Below are 20,735 nucleotides of genomic sequence, written 5' to 3'. Positions count from 1 at the left end.
TTCTCCATGGAGCACAAACATAGTCTGCGTGGGTACGATGTGACTGACTCGGTATCCTAATAATGGTTTAAAAGGCGTTAACTGCAGCACAACTTTGTAAAATTGACATTTCTGTAGTACGGCACTCCCAAATAAAACATACTGCACTATATTTTTACAATATCTTTTGTGGAAAATATTTTCTTGTGGACCAAATAAAATTAAAATGACCATTCTGCTTGTAGGACTTTTATTTGATAAAAATGCACAGATTGGACAGGGTTTTGTTCCCATGAGCTTGGGATAATTCCCCTTCACAAAAATTCTGGAAGCAAATGAACATGCAGGTCGATGTTTATTCATTCAGAAGTACGCTTTTGCTGAAGCATTTTAGGTCCTTTCCAAGCACAGAAGGCACGATCCGTGTGATCCTGGGGATTGCTCTGTTTCCTGTTATTTAGAGTAGCTGGCGATGGCTGGTTTTGTACAAGAATATTGGAATGAACCAATTGTGTTTAAATAAATTAACCATAGCCATTGTTTAAGAATGTAAAATATTAAAAAATAAAAAGAAGGGGGAGGTTTGCATTCCTTACAGCACCCATGAGGTAGAAATTCAAGTCATACTTTCAGAAGTTATCCTAAAGGTTTTAACAAAGCCTTGAAAATAAATCGAGGGACTATCTCATAGCAAATACGTACAAGATAACAATAAATGGCAGCTGAACTTTTACCAATTTTCTTTTGATCTAGTGACAGTGCCAAGTGCCATTTCTTTTCTTGATTTTGCTCACCTCAATCTAGAAGTTCACCCTGATGCTTGAATTCCCGGAACTTTGTTTCCAGGCAGCAGCTTCTGGGCAGGAAGGAGCCCGAAGCCAGCGCGGACCATCACTGTTGGAATCAAAACCTGCCCGATGTCGAGAACTCCACCGTGGCTCTGCCTTTTTTAATTCCCCACTGCTGATACCTGGCTGTGTTGAACCAAAGTCGCCTTCCTTTAATGGCAGTGGTTCATCTTTCCTAGGTCTTCAGAGCCAAAATTGTGTATTTGTGACCTGTCTATTACTAGAACCAAGCTGCAAGAGATACTGACTTGATTAGCCACCAAAAAAAAGCGTGCAGCCTTAACACTGAACAAAGATTTGTAGCTGTGTTGCATACATAATAGAATTATTTTTTTTTAATCCAAAAAAGATCATAATTGTATCAAGGGGCTCTGGTTATGTCATAACTGTCCGTGTTGTTAGCATCACACCCCAGCAACCTTTAGTGAACACACAGTGAGGGGTTTTTTGCTGACAGTTTAGATGTTGATGCCCACAAGCACACTTGCTAGGCTATGTTGTGTTAAAGACCTACAGGACTTGTGTAGCAGCAGGTGCTTTGTTTTCCACCGCTCTGCATCGTCAGTTCCTACTGCTTTTCACCAGTTTTCCACCCAGCAGACAGGGACACTTCCAGCTGAGGATGTTCGTGGATATAAATGAAAGTGAACCCAGACTGGTTGATCCAGCTCAGCTCCAGCCCCCTGCGGAATGAGGGCTGAGCTGGAATTTGCAGCAGCAGCAAATGTTCCCCCTGGCACTCAGACAAGTTCTGAGACAGCTACTGCTTTGCCTGTGAGACCAGGACAGGCTCTAGCAACGCTCAAAATCATAAAAAACTCATTATGCAGTTCAATCAATGGCATTAAAAATAAAATAAAACGGTTTGACAAGCAAACAGAAACGTGCTCTAGCCTCTGGCAATATTATGGCGTTGGAAACAATGTCTGTGTCCCGTGGCAAGACTGAATCCCGACCAAATGTTAAATCAATAGAACAATTTCTTGCTCTCAGACTTACACTATGTCAGTCTGTAAGCGTATTTTAGTTTTGCTCTATAGAGAAGAACCTGAGGCACAATCCTGGTTAACAGCTCCCTGGCAGAGCCAAGAACACCGAGGTCTCCTTACTCCTTGCTTATTAGGTCATCCCTTCCCCACGCTGTCTCCCTGCTCGGTTCCTCCTAACAGCTGATGCAAAAAAAAAAAATGTTAATCACTGTCTAACAGCAGTAAGAAGAGCAATTTGCCTTGAAGTCATTTTTCCCCTTATTAATAAGAGAGGTGATTATTTTGTCGCTACAGTAGCTTAAGAGAAGAGAATGTACCTGATCACAAAAAAAGCAGACTTACAAATCTCCGGCTAGCTAGAAGGCTTGTCAAGCTTTACCACACTGCAATTCATTTTCATATCACAAAATTAAGCACTTGTGTAAGATGTCAATGGGCTCGATCATTACAACTTGAGATCGTTGTTTCCCAGAGGCTTAAAACAATTGTCCACAAATTCATCGCTGACTTCTTCTAAAGCAGCTGGCTTCCATCTGGGGGATTGGTCTTTGTCAATCAGCACTGTCAGGTGGGCATAAAAACACAGAAGTGGCTTGTGAGTGCTTGCTAATGAAGATGGCTTCAGATTGCATTGAGGTAGGCAACTGCAGTGAATATTTGGGGGAGAAAAATGGGTCTGCTCCAGAGAAGACAGGAGTTGTAACCTGTGGGCTTCTGCTCTCACCACCTGGGCACAGCCCTGGGGGCTGCCGGGTGGCAGGAGGAATGCTGGATGGCTCTGGAAGAACCCAACCCTGGTGAAGGTTTCTGGCCCTTTCCAAACCTTCAAAAGGCTTTTTTTGGTATCCAGGCTTTTAATGACCAGCCCTGAAATCAGTGCTTTCTGCCAGACCTGCTACCCTCAGCTGTCTGCTGTTCTTTCATGTGGAACTGGTGACAGCATGCACGATGCTCCTTTCGGACAAGGGCTATTTATTACAGCTCTGTGCAAAACCTGACCCTTCGTAGGGAACAGCAAAGGGCCTTAAATTCCTAGGGCTAATTTAAACACATTACATAAACTAATCATTGAAATAATTAATGAGGAAGCAGCTCAGCAGAGTATCTTTGGGACAATCAGGAGTATTTACTTGTAAATACTGACAGCTGCTGCAGACCTGTGGATTTAATTGTGCAGATGTGTATAATCTCAGTAGCCATACTTTACACCATGTCCTGGGAAGGGCACAACTGAAAATAAAAATCACCAGTGAATGACCTTAATGTAAAAGGTTACTGAGACAATACCAATTCTCAGAAAGCATTCCTGGTATCACAGGAACGTTGAAGGCAGCAAGATGAACAGCTGCACTAGCAAACAACAGCAAGACAGAAAAGTTGATTTGTGTGTAAAAAAGAACAATGGGAATGGAATTTGAGCAGGTCCTTCAGGGCTTCTTTCTGGCTTCAGGACAACCCATAATGGTACTATTCGAAATCTGAGCTCATTTAGAAATATTTTTATAATTTCAAAAAGAACAGCTAGAGTACCTGTGGCTCCCTAGGATGCACGAACCACCCAAATCCCCTTCTCAACACACGTTGCCCTCAGATGGGTGCTATCAGCTTCTGCCACGGAGAGGCACCTGTGTCCTAGCAGACCTCCTGACCAACACAGCCCACAGCACGTAAGGGACGACGGGCAGGAAGCACCTTGTGAGGTTCTCTGCTGACAAAGAAGTCAGGATAGGATGGTGCTAGAAGCTCACAGATAGGTGAGTTTCACAGAGACTAGCTGTTTGGAAGAACACCTGATTTTTGGTATGGTGTTGTGTCCTTCTAAGCAGGCTTTGTTCCTGGTAACTGAACTAGAAACGCTGAGGATAAGAAGTGTGCAGGGGAGTTAGATTTGAAGTTCAGTAGAAGGAATGTTCACCTAAAGATTATGTCTTATCAAAAGATACATTATGGCAGCTTATGACCTTAAAAAAAGACGTTAAAATGTCTGAAGTAAAATGTGTTTTTTTTCTCTATCAAACAATGCTTGGTGAGTGCCTGGAAAACAAGTACCATTGAAATGACAATTGCTATATTTCTATGACAATTACTAATATTTCTATAGCTGAAAACATACAAACATCACTTTTTTTACCTTGCAAGAGAAAAGAGTAGTTCTGAATTGGAGCCCTGAATCCATTTATCCTGAAGTATAGGACTAAGGCCTCCTTAGGTACAAATAAACACCAACTTTGAATAGAAATGCACCATATAGATATGTAAGAATCTAGGTGGGTAATTCCTTAAAAGCAATGTTATATTAAAAAGTGACTTTATAACTGAGTAATTTGACTGGGTAAGCTCTTTTACACTTTTTTTGTATGTGGTGATATGAAGCTACTGACTGGTTAGGGTCAAAATATCTTATCATCCCAATCAACTATGTTTATCCCATTAGAATAGTACTTATCTAATTATTTTCTTCAACTTTAGTTGATGCTCACAGTCTCACAGAATCACAACTGCTACCTACAGAAGACAGCACTGACTGGAGACGCTTTAAACTAGAGGGAGGGGAGTCCATCTGCATGCTACTACAGCTTCAAGTCCGAAATGCAGTAGTGGTTGCTGATAATTATGTGGCAGCACTGGGCAATCGAGTTGAACTGTCTGTTTGGATCAGCCAGTCTGACTCTGGTGGGCAAACTGGATGATCATAATGGCATCTCCCGTGAAATGTTTAGTTTTATCAAAATTCGAGTATTTATTTCCTAACAGTATTGCTAAAACGTTCCCTTACTGCAATAATTTGTATGTATTTTGTGTTTCTCCAGCTTGATCTCAGTACAAGAATGGAACAGAAATTCTGGATACTTCTCAGGTAGGTTGAGGAAAGTTCATTACGATAAAAGTTACTGAGCACAGGCATTGTGTTATGGGTTTGTTCTCGTAGTGTTCTTTATTAAAAAAAAATGGTAGAAGTGTCATTAATAGACTTCAATTTGTGTTGTATTGCTTATATTAATTTGGCACAATCAAAACACTGATGTTTCTAAGCACCTGAAATGCACTTGGTTGCAATGAAATCTGTGTACCTACTGCCTGCAGGGGGCTGGGTGTCCAGGATGAGCTGGCATCTGCCTGCTGCTAGCACAGCAGGAGAGAGAGCAGAAGCAATGCACCACTGCGGCACGCAGAAATGTAGCTCTGCAAGATCAGCAGCATGGAGAAGGCCCTTACAATTCCATTTCAGGTGCAAATTCCTGCACAAATAGGAGTATAGCTTAAGAGATTTTTGTCCCTGCTGACTGCTGAGGCTGTAGTCTACCTGGATGTGTTCGAGCCCTGGCTCTAAAAATGCCCCCCCTGCTCTTGCAGTACGTGCTCAAAGCTCTTGGCAGTTCCCTAGGGCAGCATGTTTCTTAAATCAGGTAATTTTCTATGAATCACGGGGAAATGGATACTTAAGTGTTCAGAGACCACAGTTACCATTATATGGGAAGATCCAATGCCCCGTGGATCAAGTATGACCTGAGCATTTAATGGTTGTGGGGTTTTGGCTTTCCTTTACTAGCTCCAACCACAAGAATCATAAATGGGGAAGCCTGCTTGCAGCAGGTTTTCAGTCTGGCTGAAAGAAAATGGCTAAATGAGAAACAAAACTTTGACCTCAGATCAGAGTAGGTTTAAAAACCTTAGTATTAGCTTTTAATACGTATGCTAGGAAAGTATTTTGTTTAAAATTATGGTTTGAAGTAGATAAAAGCTGTTATTAAAACCTGACCTGTGGCCATGCTGCTGAAAGACGATCTTCAAAAATTAATATCCGATAATTGTATTTTAACTTTACTTTGTGGTAGATCCTCTTGTGGTAGACAGGGTCAACAGCTGGCTCTTAAATGCTTGGAATTTAAAAAAAAAAAAAAAAAAAAAAAGCTAGTAATATTAACAATTCTACTGTTTTCATTTTTAGTCAGCATGGTTGATCCTGTGAAATGCTTAGTAATTTCACTTCCTAGCAGACAGGATGCTTGGCACCTTGTGGCATGGTTTTTATGAGTTAGACCCAGCTGTAAAAATGATCGAGTCAGATTCTGACCCCTCTTAAATAAGAGCAACATATTTAAAAAAAAAAAAAAAAAAAAAGCAACAGATTTTAAGAAGACAAACCTGAGCACAAGATCGGTGCAATATGCACAGAGCAGAAGGGTTTCAAGTGCTTGTTCTAAGCAGCCTCCTCAGTGCAGATGGATCTTTGTTTTCCTTCCCCTTTCTTGACATAGTTAAGCCTTTGCTACGTCATCCTACTTAAAAGAGAAGATCCCCAACTGCTGTTCTTGCAGCCGCTTTCTTTACAAGCAGTTTGTGTGATTTACTGGCCACACTGTGTGAAGTCATTTGCTTTTGTCCTCTGCCTGGTCCCCAGGTGGTTCAGTGACACTCTGCATTACAAATTAGGAGTTGGTTGGATGCTCATCTGACTCCCAGCCTTTGAGGTTTGCCACTTCCCAAATAACATATTTCAGCAGTTGTGAAAGCTTTTATCTGGTGCTTTAGAATATTCCTAGCATATATTTTCTCTTTAAGATAACTTTGTCCCCATTACCAGCACAATGAAAACCATGCACTTTTCAACGTGTGTGGTAAACTCCTTGAAGGAGTGTCTGCTGAGGAGTGCTAAAGTCTAATAAAAGTAAGAAGCTTTTTCCATGAGGTATAAACAGCCTGTGAACCTCTCATCTCTAGGCCGTCTTTAATACAGTATTACTAACAGTAAATACTCAAACTAACATCCACTACTCGAGTGGGTTTTAAGCTGCTTTATAAAGACAGATATAAAGAGTAAGGAGGAGGTGATAATACATACTTGAGGATGTAATTGTGTGTGAATTAAAAGACAAGTTCCCCTTCCTCCCATCTCCAAACTGTTACTCATCCAAGTGTCTCATACTGTGAGTTCCTTGGAAAAGAAAATGTCTCTGTTTTTCCTTCACCTTGCGCTGAACAGTACATAAATAGTTAGTGCAGTTTCTAACAGATGTGCCATTGGATTTGACAAACTGCATTGTGAATCAGCAGCAGAGTCAAGGACAGAATCTACGTCTGTCCCCTAGATGAACTTGCTGAAGTGCTGCTCTACCTTTACCTCCACCTGCCTGCTACCAATGCCATAAAACGCAGTATTACTGAACAGTAAGTTTACATACATCGGTTTATTATAGTGAGACATCTTCATAGGGAGGGATTTTTGGCACAGGAAAAAGTAGTCTCTGTTCTACCAGTTTTCTATGCAAGTACTTGTTCTTGACTTGGAGTCTTGTTGGTTTTTTAAACCATCTTATAGCTGGCTGAGCCAGCTGTGTGGCAGTGCTACATCCTGGCACACAAACGATCAGCATAGCTACTCGGTACTGGCAGCATTAAACACATTTTGAACTTTCCAGTGAACCACTGAAACCTTTACAGTGCTGTGTTACCAGGTACGTAAAATTCTCTGGGAGGGTGACACTACACAAAGGAGACGATGTGGCTGTTACGGTCTGAAGCACATGATGCTTTTTGGCAGATAAAAGCCAAAACTACAGCTAACTGAGAAATGTCCTCTGGGCTGTTGCTGCATGCAGTTTTATCTCCACAGAAATAACACAACGGTTGCATGTTATTGAGTAACCTTTCTGGTGTGTTCTTACCTGCTCGAACCCCTTCATAGAAGTCATGGCCTCTCTGAAAGACAAAGAAATAAGCTATTACAAATAAATTCTATTTATCCCATCTTTCCTATGCCACTTCTGCCAGAAAGGCAAGTACTCAGGATCCTGTTAAATCCCACTTGCACTGTTCTCACCTAGTCCTACTTTCTCATCCTTTATTAAAGAGCTGCATATGTTCTTGCTTAAATGCAGCCACAACTCTTACAATCAGCCTCTCGCTCTGCAGTTATCAGCCAACTTTCATGCAGTGCAAGCCCTCTCTGCGTTACATCTCATGGACTTTCCTAAGGAGTTCTCCTAAGTTTCCTAAGGTGTATAGAACAGGATGGGAAATTCTTCAGAGAGAGGCCCCAACTTCATGAGTTTTGTACGTATTTTGCATACTTGGAACACTTTGCTGTTAAAAAGAATCCAGTTATTTTTGATAAAGGCTAAACTTAAATCCTTAAAGGTGCTTCACTAGTAATGGAGTAGCAGTAGTGTTTTCAGGGAAGATATGGTAACAATGCTATTCAGGCTCTACAACGTATCAGAATGAGATACACCACATTCTCACATGCATTTTTATTTAAAGCATTTACTTTAACTATAATCGTTTAAAATAAGATTTTGATAGATCTGATTAAATAAAATGTGACAAAACTAGTAAGGATTCCACTGGGAAGCTGAGATTTGTTCAGATAATCCAGTTAGCAACTCTGTTTTGCTGCAAGGATGACTTTATCACGTGTTGTCAAAGTACTCAGCCCTTACTACAGACAGTACTAAAGTCTCTTGCTTTCTTCAACAAATTTACCACTATCCTAAAGGCAGTGATATACAAGTGGTCCTATCTTACTGACAGGAACTGAGAACTACACAATTTATATGGAAGACTTTTACAAGAACTCCAAATTCTTAAAATTTATGGTCCAAATACAAAACTTTCTGAACTGTACCATTATCATGGTTTTCTTGACAACAGCCTCGTATCATTCTCATCTGACAATTACTAATATTGTCTACATTGAGTTGCATAAGAAGACGTGGAACTGGAAAAAAAGAGTCACAGCCTGACAAATGCACAAAGAAGATACTGAACATAAAAACCTATGAACTGTGAGCCCTTGACATAACCTGTGTAAAACAGCCTCTGACAGGCTTGCCCCCACCCTGGCTGGAAAGAGGCAGAGGTGCTCTTACCATGCACGCTTGGCTCAGCCTGTATTCCATCGTGAGCACGTCCTGCAAGCTCATGGAAGCTCCTTCTCTGAGCTGTTTGAGGGTCATCTTTAAGGACGTAGGTGACATCTTATTAATGGTCTGGGGAAGACATGAACAATTATTCTTATTCTCTTCAATTTAGAAGCATTTGTAAATCCTTGTTCTACATTTCCAAGACAGTAAGCGATGGCACTCTTCTCCCTGAGCGCATCCCTGGTCCTCCTGCTCCCTCCCACCGTGTTGTCACACCAAATAAATCCACCTGCATAAACTCTTACCAGCAAGATCCCTGGGGAGTGGGCCATCACTTGTGGAAAGCCTACAACTCTTACGGTCACATCATTTCTGCCCAAATTACTGCTAGCTAGAGAATCTAACGCAGCTCTACAGCCAGTTCCTAAAAGATTCTTTTGAATTGCTCTTAGGTATTACTGGTATTGTAGCAATTGGATTTTATTTGATAGAATAGAATAGCAAGGTAATACCAGCAAGATTAGCCACAAACTTGAAGTATTTGCTTTACAATCTGCAAAGACCAGGCAATGTAACAAGAAGAAAATCTTAGGGATTTAAAAGATATCTGGGATCTTGTCTGGGATCAACAGATAGTGCAGTAATTCAGACCTACATAGCTTTATGATAGGAAGCCTGGAGGTCTTGCCTTCCCTCTTTTGGTAGAGCTACAGGCTATAAATATTGTGCCACAGACAGGGTCTGTTTAAGGCATACAAACAAATGCTGTAAATCTGGCTCTCATGACTATCCTTCAATTAACAGCGTGCCAGTAAACAGTAGGGGGAGGTGGGGAGGACAAAAACCTAGTTAAGAAAGCAGAACTGAGCTTTAAAGCTTTCAGGTTTGTGGAGGAAAGAAGTTAAATCTGATAGTGGCTGATCTTTGTTTTATTACTCTCAACAAGGCTCCTTTCCCCGTAAACCCAACTAAAAGCTCTTTCTTATTCACAGAACAATAGGCATTTCCTGTTAATTAGGACATTTGTACCACTCTACTGAGAAGTGGCAGATGGTAAGATTTGCCTCTTTATATGATTTTCAGGGCAGATATCAGACTCCTCACCCACAGACTGAAATGGCAGGTTTCCAGTCATCAACATTAACATTTTTTCTGGCTCCCAATTACTCTTCATCCCTCTCCAGACACCAGCTGATACAGCAGTGACCCATTTTGCCCAGTTAAGCTGGAAAACAGGCAATTGCTATACAAGCAGGAGGCTGTGCAGTCGTGACTTAAGCACTGGTTCTGTCATCCCACTTGATGCACGCTGACCATTTCACTTGAGAGAGACTTTAGCTCAGAAAGAACCAGTGCTTCCCTTACTGGGAACAAATCTTCCCTTACTGTGTTCTTTGACCCTGGGAGTGGACCATTTCTCCTTTGCTTTGCTTCACGTTCTGTTATCTGGATTGGAAAATCTTTGCTTGGACCAGGCTGAATGGTGTGCACGGTGCAACTCAATGGTTCCCTAGGTGAAATGGTAATGCTTTCTGGGCAAAGAAAGCTCTGAAAAGGGGAAGATCTGCAAACAGCACTTAACTCGTCTTGTGCACCCAGCAGCTGCCTTGTCTTGGCATATCAATGAGGCTGAAGGAGGCACTGCTATAAATCAAGCTGAAGGAAGAGGAACAAGGGAAGAAAATGGGTAGGTGTGATGCAGAAAAATGAGTCACCAGTGCATCTATAAATAAATCCTCCATACAAAGAGGAGGAGGAGATTGCTACTTGGGAACAAGCCTGAGAAGGAGATAGGATAGGCTGAAGTGGGAAGGGGAGTACTAAAATGCAAACGATTAGCTGGGCTCAAAATGCGATGTGAATCCTTACAATTCAGTTTGAAAATGGCTTAACAAATTTACTTTCTCCTTATTCATGCAGTCCATTTTAGTATCAAATAGGTGAAAGCCTATCTAGGAAGTAAAAATGCAGAAGTAGTGTAGGCTGGACAGACCAGGACAGCTAGGAGAGCGTGGTTCACAGGACACTTGGGAATGGCAGGACTCACAATGCCATTTTATTAATGCCAAAAGGTATCTCTGAGCCCAAGGTGGGGAGTGCTGGTGTGTACCTCCAAACCAGGAAATGTTGTATTACATTGCGTTAACCTCTCGGTTAGGGCCTGTTCAATAAGCTTAGGGATGTGTGTCATAATTATACAGCAAGAAAAAAAAAAAAAGAATGAACATTCCTGCCACTAAATCGTTTATAGTCTCTGCATTTAACGTTTGCGTGTGCTGTTGTTCCTGTGCCTGGAGATGAAACCTTGGTTTCACAAAGCGACAGGAAACTATCAGCTGCAGAAATCCTAGAGGTGCTGTGATACTACTGATAAGGAGAACAACTCGTTTCACACAGGTCATCAAACTGCTATCAGGGATAACATCTGATAACCTCAGACTGCTGTGGTTTTGCCAGGTGATCCCTGCTGAGTGCTGTAGCCAGCCGCTGCTTTGTAGGTGCTATAAAATGCTCAGCCACCAGGGTGCAAGCTTCCATTCATCCTCCAGCCACAATTAAAGTTAATTACTATTCTGCTTCCCCAGTAAAACAAAACCTCCAGTTTAATTGGCAAACATTCTGTGGTGAAACTATATTTGTACTTGATTTTTTCTTTTTTTTTTTTTTTTTTTTAACATAAATCCATTTTCCTTCTGTGAAATATTCACAAAATGAAAAGAATCAGTTAAGGATTTAGTCCTACAAGCACTTCTTGCTTAGTACAGAACATGTGCTATTAGAAACTTGTCTGAGATTAACATACATGTTCACACTAACAAGCCTTGTACTTGCTAGAAAATAATTTCTAACAAATTTCTGCAATGACAGAAGCAGTTCATTACCACAGTCTGATTTCTTGTGCAGAACAAAAAATACACAATTGTTCAGGAATAACTCTTTTACCAATCATAGGAAAGAAAGTCTGCTATAAAGTCCTGTTAAATACACAAAATAAGAATCGAAGCAACAAAAGATCCATATTTTGGTTGAGGAATTTAAAAAATATACAATTGTAATTTTTAAGTAGATGATAAATTTAAGAACTAAATTAAAACTATGACAGAAATGTACTCTGGGAATCATAAGGAACAAAATTTATTTTTTTAATAGGGAAGATGTGAGTTATGAGGCTGAAGATGGAGCAAGCAAGTGTTGCAGGTTTGGGTAGTTGGAGCAAATTTGGTAAAAACAAGGAGTCCAGTTAACCAATTTCAGTAACAAAGTATTTCCAGAATCCTTGCATCCGTTGTAGTAAAACTGTATTTCAAATAGACAAAAACCACCCTTTAGGGACTCCATGCTTGTTTAGAACATCTCCCCCAGGTCTGATGGTATTTTGAAATTTTAAGATTGTATGAAATTATCTTAGGAAAAGCTATCTGTAAGTAATCCTCGATTGTTTTCAACCTCCATCAAAACTACTCAAAACGGTATCCCTGTAAAATCATACTGAACTTTGTAACAGCTGGAAATAAAATAGTAGGTTGTAATTCAACACTATAAAGAGTCCTCAAAAGTAACTGATATTAGCATGCTATCAAACTGTCTCACAGACCTTAATATAACTACTTTTCTCTGCTATCTATAACACAGGGGAAAAAGTAAGGATCTGAATCATACAGCCTATATATAACCTGGGGAGAAAAATCATCATGTTAGTCTGTGGTACAGTTCAGGTTTCCAAACACACAAAATGATTATTCTGAGACTAGCTTGTTTGACTGCTTTAATTAATGGAACTTGAATACCAGTGGAAAAACATTATTAGCCTCCTCTTTCATTCAATTTTGCTTTCGTAGCACTTGTTGCAAAGTACTAGGCATACTAGTTGGCATGAAGATGATTTGAAAATTTTCCTCTCTGTTTGAACTGTTTGAAAGTTCCAGAGACAAAATAATAAATCTTTAATTAAAAAGTATAAATAAAATTGTATGTGTTACCCTGAGTAATTACTCGATAATATTATGAAACTTACTGTTCCATCCTGAAAGTAGCAGGGGCAGGACACCTAACAGCAGTGATGCTACAGCACAGTTACATGCCTTCTGCTCAGTGGCAGTCTGTAGATGATAGTTCTGTTTTGTTTTACTACAAGAGCAGGATTCTGTAAGATGTTTAAGCAAAGATTTTGCTGGAGAAATGCTTGTGTTCCATCAAATTTTAAGTACTATTTGAATAATAATTAAAAAGACAAACTTTTATGATGCACCTGAATACAGGTACTTCAAAGGAGAAAGGGAAAATATAAAGACTTCGGATAAATGAGCTGCTTCTTGCTTTTGTGGCTGGAGTATGCAGGAAGCTTGTAGCATTACTGTACGCTTTTAGAGTAGGGACTACAACCAACACTCAGATGCATTAAAGAAGATAATAAATACTTTGATAAATTGCTTGCTATTTACCCAAATTAGATATCTGAGATGGAAGAAAACAAACAACATTGTTCTGTCACTGTTTTATTCCAACCTCTGCCACTAAAATGAGGAGCTATAAAAGGAACCTTTGTCACCATCAACCCCTGACTGTGGGGGGAAAAAGGGAAATCTTTTACTAGATTGCACTAGACAACATATAATGACATTTATGTTTTGTGGTTTCACAGAGGAATATTTTTCTAGGAGTAGAAATGCTTGCAATTGCATATGACTGCATGAGAACTTGAGGATTGCATCTGCTGGAGTTATGTAGTTTTGTTTACATTAATAAGGTGATTATAGACTGTGCCAAGATGAGAAAGTACAAAATCAGGCTTAATCTCTAACAGAAATAACACAAAGGCATTACCTCTAGCTGCTTAATGGCAAAAGGAGAACCATCTTCCTTTAATTTTTTAACAATTTCTTCCATGCTATTTGCTGAAAAAAGACTAAAAGAAAAAGAAAAGAAAAACATTAACTGCTTTGGTGCTGCAGCCTTCAGCTTCCCTATGAAATGCCAGTAACTGCGAAATTAGAAACAGAGCTTAACCAGGTGATTTGGCTTTTCTTAGCAATGTGTTCCCTGTCATTCAATTTTAAGTAACTCAGTTGACAGGCATCTCTTCCTTTACAGATCTCTAGCGTTTTAATACACCTCACGTTAGTGCTGATATTTATCTAAAAACTCTAATTACTACCGTCAGTCCTTTTTTTTAATATTTTTGTAATGCATCACGTTTTCAACTATCAACTCTGCTCCACTGGTTTGTTGCCAACACCATTCATCTTCAACACCTTTCACCATCCCTGCCCATGGCAGGGTGTTGGAACTAGATAACCTTTACGGTCCCTTCCAACCCATGTCCTTCTATGATTTCATGATCTCCCCTAAATCCATTTAGTTACTGTTGTCCTTCCTCAAGATTTTTAGCTTCTTATTGCTCTCCTTCATTTCTGCATTCTTTTCTGATACAAAGAAGTCCCAAACAGTCATAGGAATAACCTTGTTCCAATGAACATGAATGTGTTTTGTAATGTGCCCTTTCCAGATGGAAAATTACTCACAGAAAACCCTTTCCAACTTTCTATAAAAAATATTTCTTCTCATGTGCCATAGGGCAGTTTAAAAGAATGGTATACCAATCAGGCAACTATGCTCAAAAGTATTTAGTATACTGAAGACTGAAATATTTAATGAGCTTCACAAGGCACCCCGAAAACAAGTGTTTAAGTGGCTAACTTTAACGGCATCTCCATCACCTTACCTTTGGAACACTAATATACTGCTACTGGATTTAACTTGATGTTTTCTGTCCAAAGGAATAAAAAAGAAAAAAGATCCACAAATACCTGTTAATCTTCTCCATATGTTCATCAAGTACAAACTTCTTTTCTTGATCAATTTTGCTCTATTTAAAAAGCAAATGCATATTTTACTTGGTTATTTTAGACTGTCTGAAAAGCCTACCAGTACTGACAAATTTCAGTGAGTTATTACAGAAATAACATAAATGAACATGTCATGTTCATAAGATGTTTTTAATGAATTAGCTTTACAGTATGCATAATGAACCTCTCGCTTCATCTTGTCAATGTTAAAGGTGTCATCTCATGCAGTGTTTGCTCTGAGCTAGAACACATGCGTATTTGACAGAGTGGTTATATTGTATGCAAGTAATCACAATTATTCTATCAATATGTTTCTATCAAATATACTAAGAAAGCCAGTGTAGATAAATATCCTCAAAAACCTGAGAATGTAGCAGACAGGAAAAGGAGATGTTTGGTTTCCTTAAATGTATACAGATGCATATGTATGCATGTGTAAAAAATACATAAATAAAAGCGTGTACCTTTCTTCTCTCAGTGATTTTACAAAAAGTTAGACAACTAAAAGGTTGGAAAGACCTGACGGATTTATGTGGAAAGGCTGTCAAATGTTTTAGATCTTCTGGCACTAAGGGGCTTGGGACACAGGCAGATGTTTTAACAGCAGCAGCTGAAGCTGAGACAGAGGCTCCCTGTCAATTCAGCTCCGATCACTAAAAATATGCAGCCTCCTTTTCCATAAAATGTCATCCTGTAAAGCAGCATACCGCAACATATACTTAATTCTATTTCATAGCTTTCTATTTATCGAAGTATTTAGTGCCACTGTTTGTCATTAACTTATCCAATGTATTTTTTAATTAATCTTTATTTATGAACTTAGTAATTCTAGAGCAGAAATAGCAGGAGTACCATTGCTCATTTTAAATCAACTGCTCATTTTAAACAACTGGGCAATAATACTCAGGGTGACTGACTTCAGTGAACCCCAGTTTGGCTCCAGAAGTTCCCTTTCTTCTGAAATAAAATTACAACACACATCAATACAGCTGAAATAGCAGCTGAATAAATCCACTATAAAGCCCAAACCTTTTATTTTCATGCCCATTGTTATGTGGGGCTAACACAAGTGCTAAATATATGTTATCAATACAGTTAAATTCACCTCCAAAATCTATGGGTTTGTCCACTGGGAGAACAGCACCTTTTTCCCCAGGAAAATGTTGCTTTGAAGACCTCATATGCTTTCATTAGAACCTATCTGCACTCTGCTAATATGGACCCTGTAGATAAGTGCTGTGCTTATTTATAGTCTTTTAATTATCTCAAGGTTACAAACTTATAAAATGTTTGAGAAATTAATGGAACAATGTTAGCCCTTAAATTCAGACTTTGAACCTTGCCTACAGATGGTATGCATCACTGTAATGCTAAAATTCACATCAAATAGATGAAGTTAGCATAATTCTTCAGGTCAGTAAAGAAAAAGGGGATGGAAAGATAACATCCACTTCAAAGTGAGCAGCCTAGTATTGAATAACTGGCACTGTAACTTCTGCAGCCTCTGGAGCACAATTATGGTTCTCCTCCCTTTCATTTGTATTTGTCAGAAACCCTGGATTTCAGGATAACTCCCTAGATTGCAGTTGCCATCACATACCACTCTCATTCTGCTATTGGCTATGTATTTTGCCTTCTGTACAGCATGCTAGAAATCAGAGAGAAACAGGGAAAATTAAACAGCAGTGTATTTTCTGCATCACTATGCTACCAGCTGGGAACCTGTGTAGAACAAACAGAAGGAAAGAAGTTGCTGACCACTACAGGAATGAAAAGGAAAGAAAGACTTTTAAATTCCAACTTTGACCACTGTAGGCATTAGCGCTACAAAGTACTATTTTAGAGAGTGGAAGGAGTATGAAAACTCATTATTTTATAACCATAAAACAAATAATCAGCAACAGGAAAAAATGATTGGTATTTACATACATTTAACTAACATTTCTGCTTGATTTCAGTAATGAAACACATTACCTTCACGTGGTAAGAGTTCAGTAAGTCTGCAATATTTTCTTTTGAAGCAGATTTCAATGCTATCAGGTCTTTCTCTAAGTCAGGTAGCTATAGAAAATAAGATTTCATTAAAAGTAAGTAAAGCAAAATGTACTTATTGAATCATTACTGCTATTACAATAGTACTTTATAGTATAAATGCATTTATGTATACACGCATTAACCATACACATAGAGCTTAAAAAAAAACCCACCACACACACAAAACGTTTTGACCAGGTGTTGAAGAAGTACCAAGTAAGCAATACAAGGAGCTGGAGTTCACTTTGCCACAGTGTCGAACCATCTGGATTTGAGCGTGTCTGCAGTGATCAGCAAAAAACTGCTTCCTGAGCAGACCCCTAGTGCATTGCTGCAGCTGAAGCAGGTAAAGCCAGACTTTCTGAGGGGAAAGAGCAGGAGCCTGGCAACCATGCTGTGCTCAAAATAGTATCTGTCAGCCTGCATATCCAACCCGTTCCAACGGTGCAGTCACAATGACAGCCATGAATCTTTTCATAGTGAAAGAGCCAGTTGCAGTTTCTCCTTCACTTATATTCACTTAAAGTACAGGCACGTTATGACTCTGATTTTATTGAATATGCTAATTTTTACATTTTCTCACAGCTGCTGGAAGAAGCAAATAGGCTATCTATTAAGGAGACTGATAAAGAACACAGTAGTTGGCTGTTACCTAAATTAGAGCCTTGTGGTTGTATAAATAACCACTCATTTCAGACACTGTTGTCTAAATTGTACCCAGAAAGCAAACTACAGAAGTGGTGAAGGCAGTAAGAGAGGATGAAGGCAGAGCATACCATTTTTCAAGCAACTTCAATTATGCTCAGCAAATCATGCCCTTAAACAGCAGCATCGTGACGACAGCAACATTTGCTGCCTCTTGCAAGCAAAGCTGTCACTAGCTGAAAAGTGTTACAAGGACAGCCTAAGAGTACCTGACAGCTCCTGTTCCCAGGGCAGGGCCAGCTAAGACAACTGCACCTCTGCGTACACTCAAATTGCTAAATGTATGCTGGTGGGCTCAACCACTCCAACTTGTCATTGCAGTGCCAGGATGAGCCCGTGCTGGCTCTGGTTAGCAGTTTACCTTTTCTGATTCTACAAAATGTGTAGCGATGCCTGCTTTCAGCACATCTCGTCCTTTCAGCCGAAATCCTGTTAGTGCGAGGTAATAGCCAATCTTTCCTGAAAGTCTTGGCAAGAAATATCCTCCACCGACATCAGGGAAAAGGCCTGTAATAAGCAAAACAAACAAAAAAAAGAAAGTGAGGAGAGAACTTGTCCCAGCCATGCATGTAACTCGGTTATTTCTGCTTGTCTCACTTCCATCTCCCTGACCTGGGTGCGGCTTTCTTGCCCCAGTTTCTCCTTGACTTGGTTTGGCATTTCTCTGTCATCTAAACCCTTGCTAAAAGCAAACCCTTGAGCACCTTCCAAATTGTATTCTTTCCACTGGCACGTAATTTACAAACATATACCAGACTATAGTCTTCATTCTATTTGCCTACAAACTGAGAAATTCCTAGATGCCCAAAGAATCGAGTGTTCTCCCAGCAAACAACGGGCAGAGAATTATAGAATGATTTGTGCAAAGTTGAACTGGAAGCTGCTTTTTCTCTGAAATCTTCTATTATGATAAAAATCTTACACTGCTGAAGGACCTCCTGAAAGCAGAGGCACAATATGCTGTCTTAATACCTCATCCTTTGACAGGACTATGACTAACCTGCAATTTTAAAGGTTATAAAACTTTCCAGTGTAGTGACTGTCTTACGTTTTTTTACTCCACAGAATACAGTAATTAAAAAAAAAAAAAAAAGTGAATAAAATATAAAACTTTTAATAAAAAATATAATTGAAAAATATATAGCTTTTACCAAATTCTATGGAAAAACATTTTTTGTTTCCACAGGAAAGCTTAAATATTTTAAGTCGTCACTTTGTCAATATCTACCTTTTTCTGTTACATAATCACCCACAAAATAATTTCAAACAACTTTTATAACTTCTAGTATACTTAATATTAGGAAAACAGGCTTAGCTGTCTCAGTGTCAGAAATCAAATGGAAAGAAGCTGAGTGTACAGTTACTACTTGGAAGTAATCACCAGTGGAGGATTCATGAGACTGCAAGTCGTCTGAATAAATTAATTGTGGGATATTTTTGAGTAGATAAAAAAAAAAGATAAATGAAACAGAAAGCATATTACAAATAAGAAACTCAGAAAAGAGTTGCCAAAGCAAAGACTAACGGGCAAGATTAAGATGTACGGAAGGAGTTTAAATGGTGTTCTGATAGAAAATGGCAATTTTTCACTCTAACGTATTTGCTTTCATTCAAGGAGTCACTCGTATATATTATATAAGGACTTACTGCAAATATTTTGTGATGTGGGCAGTTAGTGGGTCCTGAATATTCCTCTCCCTTGGATGGAATCAAGGGAAGGCTTCTTTAAATCATCACTTCATTGTCTTCTCTCAGTAATCTCTAAAAGTTCATTGCTGCTTTATGTTCTCACTCATCTCTCGACCTCCCCTCTGGCTCCCTTTTGGTCCTCCCTAAGTTCTGCAGCCTCTAATACATCACAAGCTGTTTTCAGGAGCCACTTCCTATCAGTTAATCCCGCTGATATGGGTGTTGCCCATATTTATGGCCTGATTTATTCCCCATCCTACAGGCTACTGAGACATACAGCTCTTCTAAAATGTTCAATGTCTGGGTGGCACCCTTCAAAAGCCCTAAGCTGTATTATCTCCATCTCATCACTTACCTTCTTTTTCATTTGCAGTCACTTTATGAATAGTCTACTCCACATTTTACCTTCTCAGTTTGAGCCATCAGATCTATAATGTTGGTGCCAAGACTGCCATTTAGTTTTATATTTCTATTCATCTGTCTCTTCTTGGATTTCCTACTACTGCAAAAGAATTCCTTCATTTCAAAATGGAAGTTCTCTTACAAATCCCCTCCAAAGCAAAAAGGCAATTATATTATTCTTCCTATCCATCAGGACTGCAACAACCTTCTCCTCTTTGCTGTAATTAAAATACTGGTGCTGAACTATTATTCTTCCTGTGGTCACATTAGTTTCCCTCAGATTCCAGAGGAAAAGCAATCTTCATGTTGGGATTTATAGGGCTATTTCATATGGCCATACACAGCAAAAATAGTTCTAAATTAACTAGAATGAATTTAAGTTGCTTCAGAAGTCAATAAAACTAAACTGAATGAAGATCTCTTTAGTTAGAACAGAATTTACAAGCAGCGTTAGTGAAGGTGTAGCTAATCCACTTTGATTTACTCAGCTGCTTAAGAGTATAGACCACTATAGCTTCTACTGTGTCCTATGTGAGGTTCTTGTCTTCCTTTCCTCTTAAATTTTTACTCCTCTTGTCCCTGTTCTAAGTATTTCTCCTAATGCTCTCAATACTGCTTCTCAGATCTTTCTGCTTACTATTCAGTTTCTCAACATATTCCATATACTTGATTTTTTTTTTTCCTTTTGGTGTTTTTAACTAATTATTTTTCAAATGCCTACTAAAGTGAGAGAATGAATCTCTGTTGGGCTGACCAGGCTAAAAGCCTGTGCCTGTAACACTGACTTGCAGCCTGAGCCTCGAGATGGATCCAACGTGCTTCACTGTAATCCCAACTGTTAAATTGTCTATGTGGTTGCCAAGCAAAAGATAAAGGTACCACAGTATTTCCACCTTTTCTTGCAGAGGCAGCTGGAGATTTATTAGTAAATTACTTACAGAAAGCTAAAAATTTAAACGGATATACAAGAAAGTGTCTGCTATTACTCTTAAAGCTCATTTCTCACAATACGCTTTCATCTTTTGTTCTTCCCACCAGGGAAGGTATTTCCCCATCCTCCTACATCTCAACTGCATTCCCATGTTTCATCTTATCTGTATCAGTTTGAAACTCCTACAGTCTAGAACTTTCATTTGCAAAATGGCATATAAATGTCACCTTTTGTTTATGGTGCTAAGTGCATAAGCAATGGTGTGAAAGTGTAGCAGATGAATGAACACTGCTTTCATTTCACAAAGGCATAATGCCTTCTGAAATATATAAGGAAAAATTCAATTAATACAATCTCCAGGCAGCTAGACATGTTAAACATACACCACAGAGATCAAAACAGCTAAGCCTTTAAATCCAAACAGATTTCAGTGGTTTGACTTCTAATTG

The 20,735-nt window shown here is 39.2% G+C and overlaps 1 protein-coding gene across 2 annotated transcripts in view; it reads right to left on the bottom strand.

The window, feature by feature from the left end:
- Positions 1-212: 212 nt before the first annotated feature.
- The window catches only part of HIBCH (3-hydroxyisobutyryl-CoA hydrolase), a 41,971-nt gene continuing 21,448 nt past the window's right edge, over positions 213-20,735 (bottom strand). For both annotated transcript variants that reach the window (XM_032189753.1, XM_032189754.1), the window contains 7 exons: positions 17,626-17,771; positions 16,500-16,586; positions 14,487-14,545; positions 13,504-13,585; positions 8,686-8,805; positions 7,483-7,516; positions 213-2,377 (listed from right to left, as the gene is read on the bottom strand). In XM_032189753.1, the coding sequence (XP_032045644.1) occupies positions 2,262-2,377; positions 7,483-7,516; positions 8,686-8,805; positions 13,504-13,585; positions 14,487-14,545; positions 16,500-16,586; positions 17,626-17,771 (644 nt within the window). In that variant the 3' untranslated portion in view covers positions 213-2,261. The remainder of the gene's footprint in view (positions 2,378-7,482; positions 7,517-8,685; positions 8,806-13,503; positions 13,586-14,486; positions 14,546-16,499; positions 16,587-17,625; positions 17,772-20,735) is intronic.

Source organism: Aythya fuligula, chromosome 6 (assembly GCF_009819795.1).
Source record: "Aythya fuligula isolate bAytFul2 chromosome 6, bAytFul2.pri, whole genome shotgun sequence".
Taxonomy (NCBI): domain Eukaryota; kingdom Metazoa; phylum Chordata; class Aves; order Anseriformes; family Anatidae; genus Aythya; species Aythya fuligula.
This window is presented reverse-complemented; position numbering and strand designations above follow the sequence as displayed.